This window comes from Chiloscyllium plagiosum, chromosome 25 (genome assembly GCF_004010195.1).
Source record: "Chiloscyllium plagiosum isolate BGI_BamShark_2017 chromosome 25, ASM401019v2, whole genome shotgun sequence".
Lineage (NCBI taxonomy): Eukaryota > Metazoa > Chordata > Chondrichthyes > Orectolobiformes > Hemiscylliidae > Chiloscyllium > Chiloscyllium plagiosum.
In genome coordinates this window covers 17,511,341-17,524,637 of record NC_057734.1, presented here as the reverse complement: position 1 = coordinate 17,524,637, position 13,297 = coordinate 17,511,341, and the positions used below count along the sequence as shown (strand labels likewise).

Here is a 13,297-nt window from a genome sequence, read left to right as displayed (position 1 = left end):
CGAGAGACTCGGAAAATCAATTTGTATTTGACACCAGATGGGGTGGAAAGAAAATGAAAAGCGCGTTCTAAAATATCTGATCCCAAGACAGGATGACTGGGTTTAGAATATCCCTGTAGTTCGGAGTTCCTACCATGAGAGGGTAACCACATCCTCAAACACCTATTAGCAGTGAGGGGTATTTGATAAACTATGTCCTAAGCGAAAGTGTCAAAGTTCTGAATGTACAATTATAAAAAATAAAACTCCTGGAGGGATGAGCAAACAATCTGAGAGATGCCCTAAACTGAAACTCTTATACAATTAGAAGATTGAATGAAACCTGATGTTGTAGCAGACTGGGGCTGAAATTTAACACAGGCAGAGACAACACATTAAGACTTCGAGCTGCGTTTCATCTCAACCTGAAAGAGAGAATGAGTTCTCAATCCTCCAGAAAGATTACTGCATTCCATAAGTGATCTGAAAGGTATTGTGAAGGTTTGGCAGCATCCTTCACAATTCTGGCTCTAAGATAAGATCTGACAATTTCCAACAGCCTCCTGATGAGGGAGGATAATACAATATTTCTAGTCATTGACAAAACTGATCAATGACCTCTCTCTCCCGCCCAGAGGTGACAGTGATAATGCACCACACTGTAGCTTATTGCAACCCAGTCATGGCAGTGACACTAAATTTCTGTCATGTTAGCAGCCTCTATATTTCAAGATAATTATCAGGTATGTTGGGATGCCACATAAATGTTCAAAGGTGCTAATAGAAATGAAAGTGCGTCTACCTTTCATTAGGTACAATCATAACCAACACTTTCAAATTCAAATTAACTAATGTTGCTGACCCCTTATTCAATTCTAGTCACTTCTTAATTACTTAGAATTACCAGATGACTTAAACATAATCAAAATAAAGATCAATCTTGATTTGAAATGTTTGAGTTATCATTTACTAGAGACATTCAACAAAACCAGGAGAAAAGCTTAGCTACTGTAAATATGCCGTATTTCAGTATGAGAAGAACCTGCAAAGAGTTACTTCCATAAGTTATAAAAATACCAAGTGGAAAAAGAGGCACACTCTTCAGAAGTACTAGAGAAATCTCTGACGCAATTCTGAAAAAAGTGGCAATGGACAAGAAACATTGATTCTGCTTTCTCTCCATAGATGCTAAAAATCACACAACATCAGGTTATAATCCAACTGGTTTATTTGGAAGTACTAGCTTTCGGAGCACCGCTTTTTCATCAGGTAGCTATGGAGCAGGACCATAAGACACCCACAGATGCTGCCAGACCAGCTACGTTTTCAGTCATAGATACATACAGCATGGAAGCAGACCCTTCAAACCAACTCATCCATGCTAACTAGACATCTGAAAATTAATCTAGTCCCATTTGCCACCATTTGTTCCACATTCCTCCTGAACCCTTCCTATTCATTTATCCATCCAGATGCCATTTAAATGTTGTAATTGTACCAGACTCCACTGCCTCCTCTTGCAGTTCATTCCATACACACATTACCCTCTATGTAAAAAAGTCGCCCCTTAGGTCCCTTTTAAATCTTTCCCCTCTCACCTGAAACCTATGCCCTCGAGGTTTGGCTTCCCCACCCCGGGGAAAAGATTTTGGTTGTACACTCTATCCATGCCCCTCAAGATTTTATAAACCTCTGTAGGGTCACCCGTCAGCCTCCGACGCTCCAGGAAAAATAGCCCCAGACTATTCAGCCTCTCCCCACTGCGCAAACCCTCCAATCTTGGCAACATCTTTCAAATTTAGATTAGAGTAGACTCGATTCCCTACAGTGTGGAAACCAGCCCACACCAACCCTCCGAAGAGTAACCCACCCAGACCCATTTCCCTCTGACTAACACACCCTGCACTATAGGCAATTTAGCATGGCCAATTCACCTAACCTGCACATCTTTGGACTGTGGGAGGAAACCGGAGCACCCAGAGGAAACCCACGTAGACACGGGGAGAATGTGCAAACTCCACACAGACAGACTGGAATCGAACCTGGGACCCTGGTACTGTGAGGCAGCAGTGCTAACCACTAAGCCACCGTGCCACCCATCTTTCTGTCGAAAGGAGACCAGAATTGAATGCATTCTTCCAAAAGTGGCCTAACCTATACCCTGTAGAGTCACAACATGACTTCCCAACTTCTATACTCAATGTACTGACCAATAAAGGCAAGCATCCCAAACACATCTTCACTACCTTGTCTATCTGCGACTTCACTTTCAAGGAATTATGAACTCAAAATATTACCTCTACTTTCTCCCCACAGATGCTGCCAGACCCATTGAGTCTCTCCAGCAATTTCTGTTGTTGTTCCAGATTTCCAGTATCTGCAATTCTTTGTTTTATATTAAGGAGAAATAGAAACAAGAGATCTGGAGACAGCAACTGAGAGAAAAATCACAAAGATTCTCAGAATAAGTGCTTGCAAAGTCTCAGAGAATCAATGCATGGAATAAGTAAAGTTAACCATTTAATTTCTCTCGTAATTTCTGATTTTGCCTCTGAAATGGTATTGGGCTCATACAAAGGAAGACTCATGAGGAACATTGGCAGTTGTTCGAAGAACTGGTTCTGATGTTCTCGATTCTAAAAGCCCAATGCAAGCCTCAGCAAATACTTCACTGGGGCTATGCTGCTAGAGAAGTATAATAATTAGTGAAAACATGTCATATAGTGCTATCACATTCATTGACAGATCTGGAGCCACTAAGAGGAAGGATGAAGTATTACACTTGTTAGTGCAAGTTACAATTCAGAGTGTGCTGTCAGTGCTGAAATCAACTACAAATACTGTGTATGAAATCATTCTGCATTGTGGATAAACGGCAGTAGGATGTTGAAACGGCAAATCAAAACTCCACTCGAGAAGTACAACTTCATTACAGTTGGGGATGCATTTGTCGATGAGACATTGCAAAAAATACAAGCAAGATTCACACAATTCCATTCACACAAATTATCATTGGAAGAGATTTATTGGAACAAAATGATCATTGAAACATCTTGACACATGTTGAAATCCATGGAATAAGAAAGACAATGTGATCCAGAGTGAAGCATAACTCCTTTCACCCCAAGTGACAATCGCTCCTGCCTTCCAGGTATCGCCACCTCCCGTAAGAACAGAAGCAGGCCATTCAGCCCCTCAGGCCTACCCTGCCTTTCTATTAGACCATTGCAGACTTGCCCCACTCCTTTGTGCCAGCTCCTTATAGCACTCAACTCCTCGATATTTCGAAGATCTATCATGTCTTTAAATACTTTTAGTCTTTCTCAATTGTTCTGCGCCAGACCTTATATGATCAGATCATCAATGTGAAATGTTAACTGCTTTCTCCCTATAGATCACACAATTCTTTTTGCTTTTATTAATATTTAATAGAACCACTTTGGCCGAGAATAAGCTGCAACTTAGATGTAGTTTTTAAAAGCAAAATTAATGGGATGTAAGTATTGTCAGCAAGGTCACCACTTGCTGTCCATCAGAACTGTCATTGAATTGAATGCCTTGGTAGCTTTTCAAGGGGAATTAAGAGTCCACCAGATAAGATTCCCTTCCCTGAAGGACATGAGTGAACAAATAGATTGTTACTCACAGCATTTGATGAAAGTGGTCCATGATCACCATTACTAAGACAAGCTCTCAATTCCAGACCTTTTAATTATGAATTTAATTGCACCAGCTGCCACATGAAATCATGTCCCAGAGCATTAGCCATGGTTTCTGAATAACTGGTTGAATAAAAATTTGTTGCAGGCAGTTCAGCCTTCAATAGAAATCTACAATCCAAATGTCACAGCTTCAAATTTGGTTCTTAAGACCAGTGCTCAGTGGTTAGCACTGCTGCCTCACAGCACAAGGGACGCGGGTTTGATTCCAGCCTCGGGCAACTGTCTGCGTGGAGTTTGTACATTCTCCCAGTGTCTGTGTGGGTTTCCTCCGGGTGCTCCGGTATCCCCCCCCACAGTCCAAAGATGTATGGGCCAGGTGAATTGGCCATGCTAAATTGCCCATAGTGATAGGTGCATTCGTAGAGAGGAGGCGAGTGGGCCTGGGTGAGTTACTCTTCAGAGGGTTGGTGTGGACTTGTTGGGCCGAAGGGCCTGTTTCCAGATTGTATGGAACCTAGTCATGAGACATAGGAGCAGAAATTAGGCCATTCAGTCCATTGAGTCTGTTCCGTCATTCAATCATGACTAATAAGTTTCTCAACCCCATTCTCCCCGTAACCCTTAACACTCAAGAACCTATCTTTGTCTTAAATTTACTCAATAACCCGGCCTCCACTGCCTTCTGCGGCACTGAATTCCATAGATTCACGACCCTCTGGCTGAAGAGGTTTCTCCTTATCTCCATTCTAAAATGTCTTACTCTAAGGCTGTGCTCTCAGTTCCTAGTCTCTCCTATCAATGGAAACATCTTCCCAACATTTAATCTGTCCAGGCCATTCAGTATTCTGTACGTTTCAATTAGATTCCCCTTAATCCTTCAAAACTCCATTGAATATAAACCCAGAGTCCTCAAATGTTCCTGATATGTTAAGTTTTTCATTCCTGGGACCATGATCGTGAATGTCCTCTGAACACACTCCAGGGCCAGTACATCCTTCCTGAGATACAGGGCCCAAAACTGCAACCAATACTCCAAATGTGGTCTGACCAGAGCCTTATCGAGCCACAGAGGTACATCCCTGCTTTTATATTCAAGTCCTCTCAAAATAAATGTCATAATTGCATTTGCCTTCCTAATTACTGACTCAACCTGCAAGTTTACCTTGACAGAATCCTGGACTAGAACTCCCAAGTCTCTTTGCACTTCAGACTTCTGAATTTTCTCCCCATTTAGAAAATAGTCCATGCCTCTATTCTTCCTACGAAAGTGCATGACCTCACACTTTTCCTGTGTTGTACTCCATCTACCACTTCTTTGCCCACTCACCTAACCTGTGATTCCCAAACTGTTACTCCAATTCCTTAACTACACCATTCGCAGTATTACTGGTGCCTCACATGAAGAAGTCCTTCCTAATAATTGTCCTAACTTACCTTTTCCACACTTGCCTTGCAGCATTTTGTTTTTTGTTTGCTCCATTGATGAAGTATGACGTGTATTACTCCACCATATAATTCCTCTTTAGTCACCTCATTTCAGTATTGAAGAGTCTGAGATTTGTTAAATTTTTCCTCTACCACTGAGGAATTTACCCCCAAGCCTCCTCTGCACCACTGCCAGCCAGGGCTTTGACATGCCCTTTGTGTGTATTGACCAGAGTTGAACATGAAATAGCATGTCTAAAATATCATGTGGCTTTGCCACAAAATTATTCAACCGACACTAAGCTGACCTTTTTTTCAGGGAGGATGGGGAGTACTTCAAATCATGGACGCATCAAAACTCACAGGCCGTAATACTATAGGGCCAGAATACACAACAGACGTATACAATTTAGATGAACAGTCAGAAAATATCAGAGATAAAATAAAAAACTGATTAAGAGCACACACCCCACTCTGTGATAGAATTGGACAGACAAACATATAGGTGCTACGAACCTGCTCCATGCATTCTGCTCAAATGTCATCTTTATGCCTTGTAACCGTGATACTAAAACTTTCTAAGAGGTTTCAGGCTTCTGAATCTGCACACTTAAATGAATTAAACTCAAGCACAGACACCCAAAAATGTGCAACAGTCTCTTCATTTAAATGTGATTTTTCAATCGCTCAATGTGAAGAATTAACTGTGTGTACAGGACCTCCAAGGTTCTTCCCAAATCTCTTCGCTGACAACTGTCACATTGTGCCCAGATAATCATAACTACAGCTTTCAAAGGTGCCAGTGTTGGACTGGGATGTACAAAGTTAAAAATCACACACCACCAGGTTATAGTCCAACAGGTTATTTCAAAAGCACTAACTTTCGGAGCGCTGCTCCTTCATCAGGTAGTTGTGGAGTAGAGGATTGTAAAACACAGAATTTATAGCAAAACTTTACACTGTAAAGTTTTGCTATAAATTCTGTGTCTTACAATCTTATACTCCACAACCACCTTATGAAGGAGCTTTGCTCAGAAAGCTGGTGCTTCCAAATGAACCTGTTGGATTATTACCTGGTGTTGTGCGATTTTCAGCTTTCAAAGAACAAGTCATGAGCTGCACAGAAAACCTGTCCTCCTGGCTGGATATCTGTATGATTTTGCACTGTACATGTCAAATTTGCTGAAAGCTTTCACCATTCATGTCTCAAATGTCATCACCAAACACTGTAGCACCTCTATTTCCAGTCTACACAAGTGGTGAATTACATATAAATGCTTACAACACAAACTTCAAACAGCACATTACTTATATTCCATCATCCACCTGCAACTTGACACACTATAGATGATGTGCTGGTCAGATCAACATCCTTGAGGTTGCAGTGATGTTGGTCAGTCCTACAGTATCAGAGCTCAGATTGACATACGACAAGGCTGCAGCATCAGTGAAAGGACTTGAAAAGAAACCTTACACTACAACAGCCGTGTGGACCTGGCTGTCGGTTTGCAGATGACCGCACCCTTTCCAAAAGTCAAGAAAACTGGCTTACCTTCGACCACTTAGGGTTCAGGAGTCGTGCTTTCACTGCATCATCCAGGGCCTTCTCATACTCATTCAGTTTCACCAGAACAGCTGATCGGTTGCTGTATAGGATACAGTTCTGAGGATCAGCTGCTATAGCTTCTGTGTAGAGCTGGACACCGGTGGTGAAATCTCCACTCTGACATGCTGCGTTACTTTCTCGGACTTTCTCAATGAAAGCTGCTTTGCTCAGTGTGTGCACACTGCTGCTGCCAGAAATTCTGCGCATTAAACTTTCTTCAAAGACGGAACTCTGCAGTGAAACAAAATATTAATTTTATTTTTAAAAGTAATTCCACTCCTTCACTGGAGCACAAATCCACAGTCACACTCCAAGCCCTTGTCCCAGTGGCTGTGCGTGGACAGAGACCCAGAGTCCACAAGTATATTTTCTCACAGAGGTTACACTGATCAAAATCCACAAGCCCAGGTTGATTGTTTAAATCGATAACCTTCTTACGAACTGCATTTAGGACATTTTCAATAACAAAGGTGCTAAATATATGAAAATTACTGATCTTTCCCAAATCCACAACCATGGGCAAAAACGACAAGGTGAGATCAGCCAATCTGCCAAGTGCCAGAAAATGAATTGGAAACATTCCCAGCTCAATCGGGTCAATTCTAAATCTGGTCATAGCTTCATCAACTGAGATACAAGGTGCAATGCTATAAAAATACACACCCACGCAAAATACAGGTCCACACAAGCACACAGCTTTTCAGCTGAACTTTTCATTTATTCACTCTTTACCTATGACAAAGAGGTAGAGATTAATAATGCCTTTAAAAGGAAGCCTAGAATATACATTTCATATTAGCATAGCAAAAAGGAATGTGAAATTATAAATGTAATTGTGCCGTTTACAGTCTCGCATTCCAGTTTTACAGCTGACAAAAATTCCCAGTGTCTAGAATTTAAAGCTGTTCACCTCAGAAAGTATCCAGTGTAACCATCTAATGCCTCCATATTGTAGTTACTGATTGAGTATGGGTTGGTTTTGATGCTTATTTGGGTGAATTATGAAACTAAACGCATTTTAGAGCCTTTCATTGAGCTAAGCAAAATTAAGAACCCCTGCAAAGACTGAACATCAAATAATAGCTTGAGATTTACTAGATATCATGAAACCCACCTTATGTTCCTATTTAAAATACCTTCAGCTCTTCCAAGATCTTTTTATTTCCTCCTTTGGCTTAAAAGGCAAAACTGGACAAGACTTCAAAATTCTGGAAACGCAGCAAGCGAAAATGTCTGAAATCCAGATTTTCCTCAGACTCCAAGGATTTCAGCATCAATGTCCCCTTCTGGACACTTTCCTTGTGGTACTCTCACATTCAAATGAACAGCGACAGTACTGGAATGTTTTGTGTCATAGAGTCATAGAGATGTACAGCACGGAAACAGACCCTTCGGTCCAACCCATCTATGCCGACCAGATATCCCAATCCAATCTAGTCCCACCTGCCAGCGCCCGCCCATATCCCTCCAAACCCTTCCTATTCATATACCCATCCAAACGCCTTTTAAATGTTGCAATTGTACCAGCCTCCACCACTTCCTCTGGCAGCTCCTTCCATACACATACCACCCTCTGCGTGAAAATGTTACCCCTTAGGTCCCTTTAATATCTTTCCTCTCTCACCCTAAACCTATGCCCACTAGTTCTGGACTCCCCAACCCCAGGGAAAAGACTTTGTCTATTTATCCTATCCAAGCCCCTCATGATTTTGTAAACCTCTATAATGCCCCACAGCTTAAGCTGTAAATATGCTGAGCGAACTGCACTATCAATACAACTTTTTGTTCACTCACATCACTGACCTCTGTTTCAGATTTACATTTGATCAGTATTCAGGTCTGCTTTATTTGGGTTCTTCCATTGATAAGCATGGCTAACTTCCATCAATATGGAGCTTCGCACATGATTTAAGTTTTGCAATATAGTTTCTTTTTCTCCTCTTCTCAATCACTCCTATCTTGTTTCACATGTATCATTGAGAATTCTGGTGACCTCCTTCTGAGCAACAACCCTCTCACTGACTACACAGAGGTGTGTGACCATGGTCTGAGTCACCTGTTCACACCAATTCAGCCTCTCGACCTCTGTTGTACATAGCACATCGCAACATCCAAGATCCGTCTTCGCAAATGGCATGTGAACCAATATCTTGCAAAACACAATAAGAGAGTGTACACCCCTTCTCACAGCCTATTCTGCCAATGTTAAACAGACAGTTGTGTGTTTATTTCAGACATAGACATGGTGACACAGATCGTTAGAGGGAAGAAGCTGGCAGAAGATCACAATCCACAGGCTATTTTTGGAAATCAAATTTGATTTTTGGTTTACCCTACAACCACAAATCAGAATCTATATAACCATCCTTACCAACAACTCAGTCCTGGACAGCACTTTAGGCCAGACACAGATAAATTATTCCCCTTGTTAACTTAAAAGACGTGCAGCATTTCCAGTGTGATTGGTAATGCTATAGCAACCAAATGTCTACACAATAGTAACAAAGCACGCTCCCAGCAATACCAGGTGGTCCCATTTTGAGCTGAGACAGAGAACATGTTGGTGTGCTGAAAATCATTAACCTTTCCCCTCTTCACATGTAGCCAATTTCTTTGCTTTGATGTCCTCTGTTCTCACCCTCCCATTTGAGAAGATCAGGAGGACAATCGACAGTAATTGCACAGAATTATTTCATTTTGCACTGAACTCAACACCACAAAACTGCCTAAATGCACAGGTCTACAAAGCAGCATGCTTCAAAACATTCTTTTTGAGAAACATCGATGTAAATAGAACATTATGTTGAAACACTTCAAGGCACTCCATCCAATTACTGTACTTGTGAAATGCAGAGGTTTTTAAGATGATAAAAATAATCAGCATATTATGCATGCAGCATCTTTGACAGCAAATAATTAGATGTGTTTTACAATTATCTATTTAACAATGGATGATCCAGCTTTTATTTACATGTAACTTCGTTGTGGTGTCTGCATATGGATGCCACACACTGAGGATTCATTATACGTAGAGTAATGGTACGAGAATATTTATCTTAAAATTTCCAGTTTTATTTGGTTTTAAATAAAATTTTAAATAAAACTGGCTTTAATATTCCCCCCAGTATTTTTTTTTCAACGAAGACCACTGTTGGAATATTGCGGGCAATTCTGGTCTCCTTCCTATCGGAAAGATGTTGTGAAACTTGAAAGGGTTCAGAAAAGATTTACAAGGATGTTGTCAGGGTTGGAGGATTTGAGCTACAGGGAGAGGCTGAACAGACTGGGGCTGTTTTCCCTGGAGCGTCAGAGGCTGAAAGGTGACCTTATAGTGGTTTACAAAATCATGAGGAGCATGGATAGGATAAATAGACAAAGTCTTTTCCCTGGGGTGGGGAGTCCAGAACTAGAGGGCATAGGTTTAGGGTGAGAGTGGAAAGATATAAAAGAGACCTAAGGGGCAACTTTTTCCGCAGAGGGTGGTATGTGTATGGAATGAGATGTCAGAGGAAGTGGTGGAGGCTGGTATAATTGCAACATTTAAGAGGCATTTGGATGAGTATATGAATAGGAAGGGTTTGGAGGGATATGGGCCAGGTGCTGGCAGGTGGGACTAGATTGGGTTGGGATATCTGGTCGGCATGGACGGGTTGGACCTAAAGGTCTGTTTCCGCGCTGTACATCTCTATGACTCTATGAATTTATGTTCTCTGCATATTAATAAAGTTGAGAATGTTAATGGCTTCTAAATCCATCAATACCATTGGTAGTGGAGGTGGGGTTGGAGTGGTTTCAGGAGGGTAAATTGGTGCCCCTCCCTCCCACTTGAGGAGTGTTTCAACCTGACATCAACCCACAAATGATATTAATCCTGCAGCACCTATGGTCATTCCCTTAAATGCAGAGAATGTTAAGAACGAATTTCATGGAGGTGTTTACTTTGGACAGAATAAATAAAAATAAACTGTTTCCAATTGTCGTAGGGTCGATAACCAGCAAACACAGCTTTAAGCTGACTTGCAAAAGTCCAAAGGTTGACGAAAAGGAATCTTAACACAATAAATGGTGAAGGCTTGGAATGCACTACTTGGTATGGCTCGTGTTGAAGGTGCAAAGGGAGATATGCAAGGATATACAAATAAAGATTGCTCACATACTGGGAAATGAGACTGGAGTAAAATATTTAAAAAGGACAAAGGTTTTGACATCAACTTGTTGGGAACATCACTGGAATTTAGTAAGAATAATAAAATTTTGAGAAACTTGTGGTGATGGGGGGTTAGTGAGCAGGATAAAATTAAAATAACTGACAATGTATCTCGACAGGTTTAGTTGGAAGCACCAGCTTTCGGAGCCTCGCTCCTTCATCGACCACCTGATGAAGGAGCGTCGCTCTGAAAGCTAGTGCTTTCAATTAAACCTGTTGGACTGTAACCTGGTGTTGTGTGATTTTTAACTTTGTATACCCCAGTCCAACACCGGCATCTCCAAATCAAGAACAACGTATCTGCAGTCTATGCATTTGCCAGTACTTTCTTTAAGTGTTTCTCACACTCCAACCAGTAATGTTAAAAATCACACAACAACAGATTATAGTCCAACAGGCTTATTCGCAAGTACAAACTTCCGGAACGCTGCTCCTTTGTCCGGTAGCTAGTGGAGTAGGATCATATGATAGAGAGTTTATAGCAAAACATCATAGTGTCATACAACTGATGTGATGTATTGAACAAACCTAGAATGCGGTTAAGTCTTTCATCTTTTAAAATGTGTCCTATGATCCTACTCCATTAGCTACCTGAGGCAGGAGCAGTGCTCTGAAAGCTTGTACTTCCAAATAAACCTGTTAGACTATAACCTGGTGTTGTGTGATTTTTCTAATTTGTCCATCCCAGTCCAACGCTGGCACCTCTACATCATGGCTACCATCAACACCACTAACAGCCAGCTCAAAGTGGAGAGGACCTCCAAGAAGGTCGCACATATTGACACAGGCCACTAACAAACAATGACAGGGCCTCCTCACACCAAGCCACTCAAAATAGTAACTTTACTCATGCACTGTTTCATTCACAGAAATATGTGGCATATGCCTAAAACTTGATCAGACAATGACAAGTTGTACTGTGGTGAGGGAATGCTGTAATGATAATCTCCCAATGTATGTATATTGAAATGTTTATCATGAGGTTGTGTTCTCATTGGGTCATAGAGATGTACAGCACGGAAACAGACCCTTCGGTCCAACTCAACAATTTCCACTATTTCCCCACTACAATACAGAGCCTAGAACCCTCCTGTTAAATGGGGCACCCTTAATTTTACACAGTAGGCCTGTAAATGTACACTAAGGCTTGTGCCTTGAGACCTCTATCACACATTATAACATTGTAAAGTATCAAGGTAGACAAATTAAAAGAAAGACAAGTCTTTTTCCTGTTGGTTTTTGGACATTCAATCTTGATTTCACTACAAGTGCGATGCAGCAATTAAGTTTCCGTCAGCAAATACTGCTACCAACAACTAACCTTTGCTGAATTCAGAACATCCAGGAACAAGCCAATTTAAATATATCTTTATTTTTGCAGCTGAACATCACAACGAAATGCAAACAGTTCCTGAGCAACTCTGCAGGAGATCTATTTGCTTCATAAATAACAGTGAATAAGAACATAGACAGAGTGACTGAAATTAAGCAATGCTGTTATCAAGATTCAAAACACGATGCACAATAAAAACCTGCCTTCTACACATTTATAGATTTTTCCAATGTTGAATCACAATGGATCAATATACCAGCATCCATCTCTAGAAACATAATAATATAGATCGATAAACGAAATTCTACAGCAAAATGGTTGGTTTAGAGATGAAGAAATACACTTTTCAACCAACTGTTAATGAGGTACATTTCACTCTGTCAGGCTTTTGTTTCTATTTATGCCCTGTTCAGAATTACTTCCTTCAGGGGCTGCTTTACCAGAACAGCTGTCAGTCCTCCAGTATCTCATACGCACATGGCCAGAATAGAGACTGTAAAGAGGAAAATCTCCTTCACAATCCTTCCAGTAATTAGAGGCACACTACTGGGGGAGCAAGGAGCATTATGAAGGAAGTTATCAAATTCCCAACTTCCCAAATATTGATTGGAAGCTCTTTAGATCAAGTAGATTGGATGGGGCGGTGTTTGTGCAGTGTGTCCAGGAAGCTTTTCTAACTCAGTATGTAGATTGTCCGACCAGAGGGGAGGCCATATTGGATTTGGTACTTGGCAACAAACCGGGACAAGTGATGGGCTTGTTAGTGGGTGAACATTTTGGCGATGGTGACCACAATTCTGTGACTTTCACCTTGGTTATGGAGAGAGATAGGTGAATGCAACAGGGTAGGTTTTACAATTGGGGGAAGGGTAAATACGATGCTGTAAGACAGGATCTGAGGAGCATAAGTTGGGAGCATAGGCTGTCAGGGAAGGATGTCATGGAAATGTGGAACTTTTTCAAGGAATAGATACGATGTGTCCTTGATATGTATGTACCTGTCAGGCAGAAAAGAGATGGTCGTGTGAGGGAACTTTGGTTGACGAGGGAGGTTGAATGTCTTGCAAAGAGGAAGAAGGAGGCTT

At 41.2% G+C, this 13,297-nt stretch overlaps 1 protein-coding gene across 4 annotated transcripts in view; it reads right to left on the bottom strand.

Annotated features, from left to right (window-relative positions):
• The window catches only part of ttc28 (tetratricopeptide repeat domain 28), a 745,244-nt gene that overhangs the window by 686,365 nt on the left and 45,582 nt on the right, over nucleotides 1-13,297 (bottom strand). For all 4 annotated transcript variants that reach the window (XM_043715612.1, XM_043715614.1, XM_043715613.1 and 1 more), the window contains exon 2: nucleotides 6,619-6,903. In XM_043715612.1, coding sequence (XP_043571547.1) covers nucleotides 6,619-6,903 — 285 coding nt within the window. The remainder of the gene's footprint in view (nucleotides 1-6,618; nucleotides 6,904-13,297) is intronic.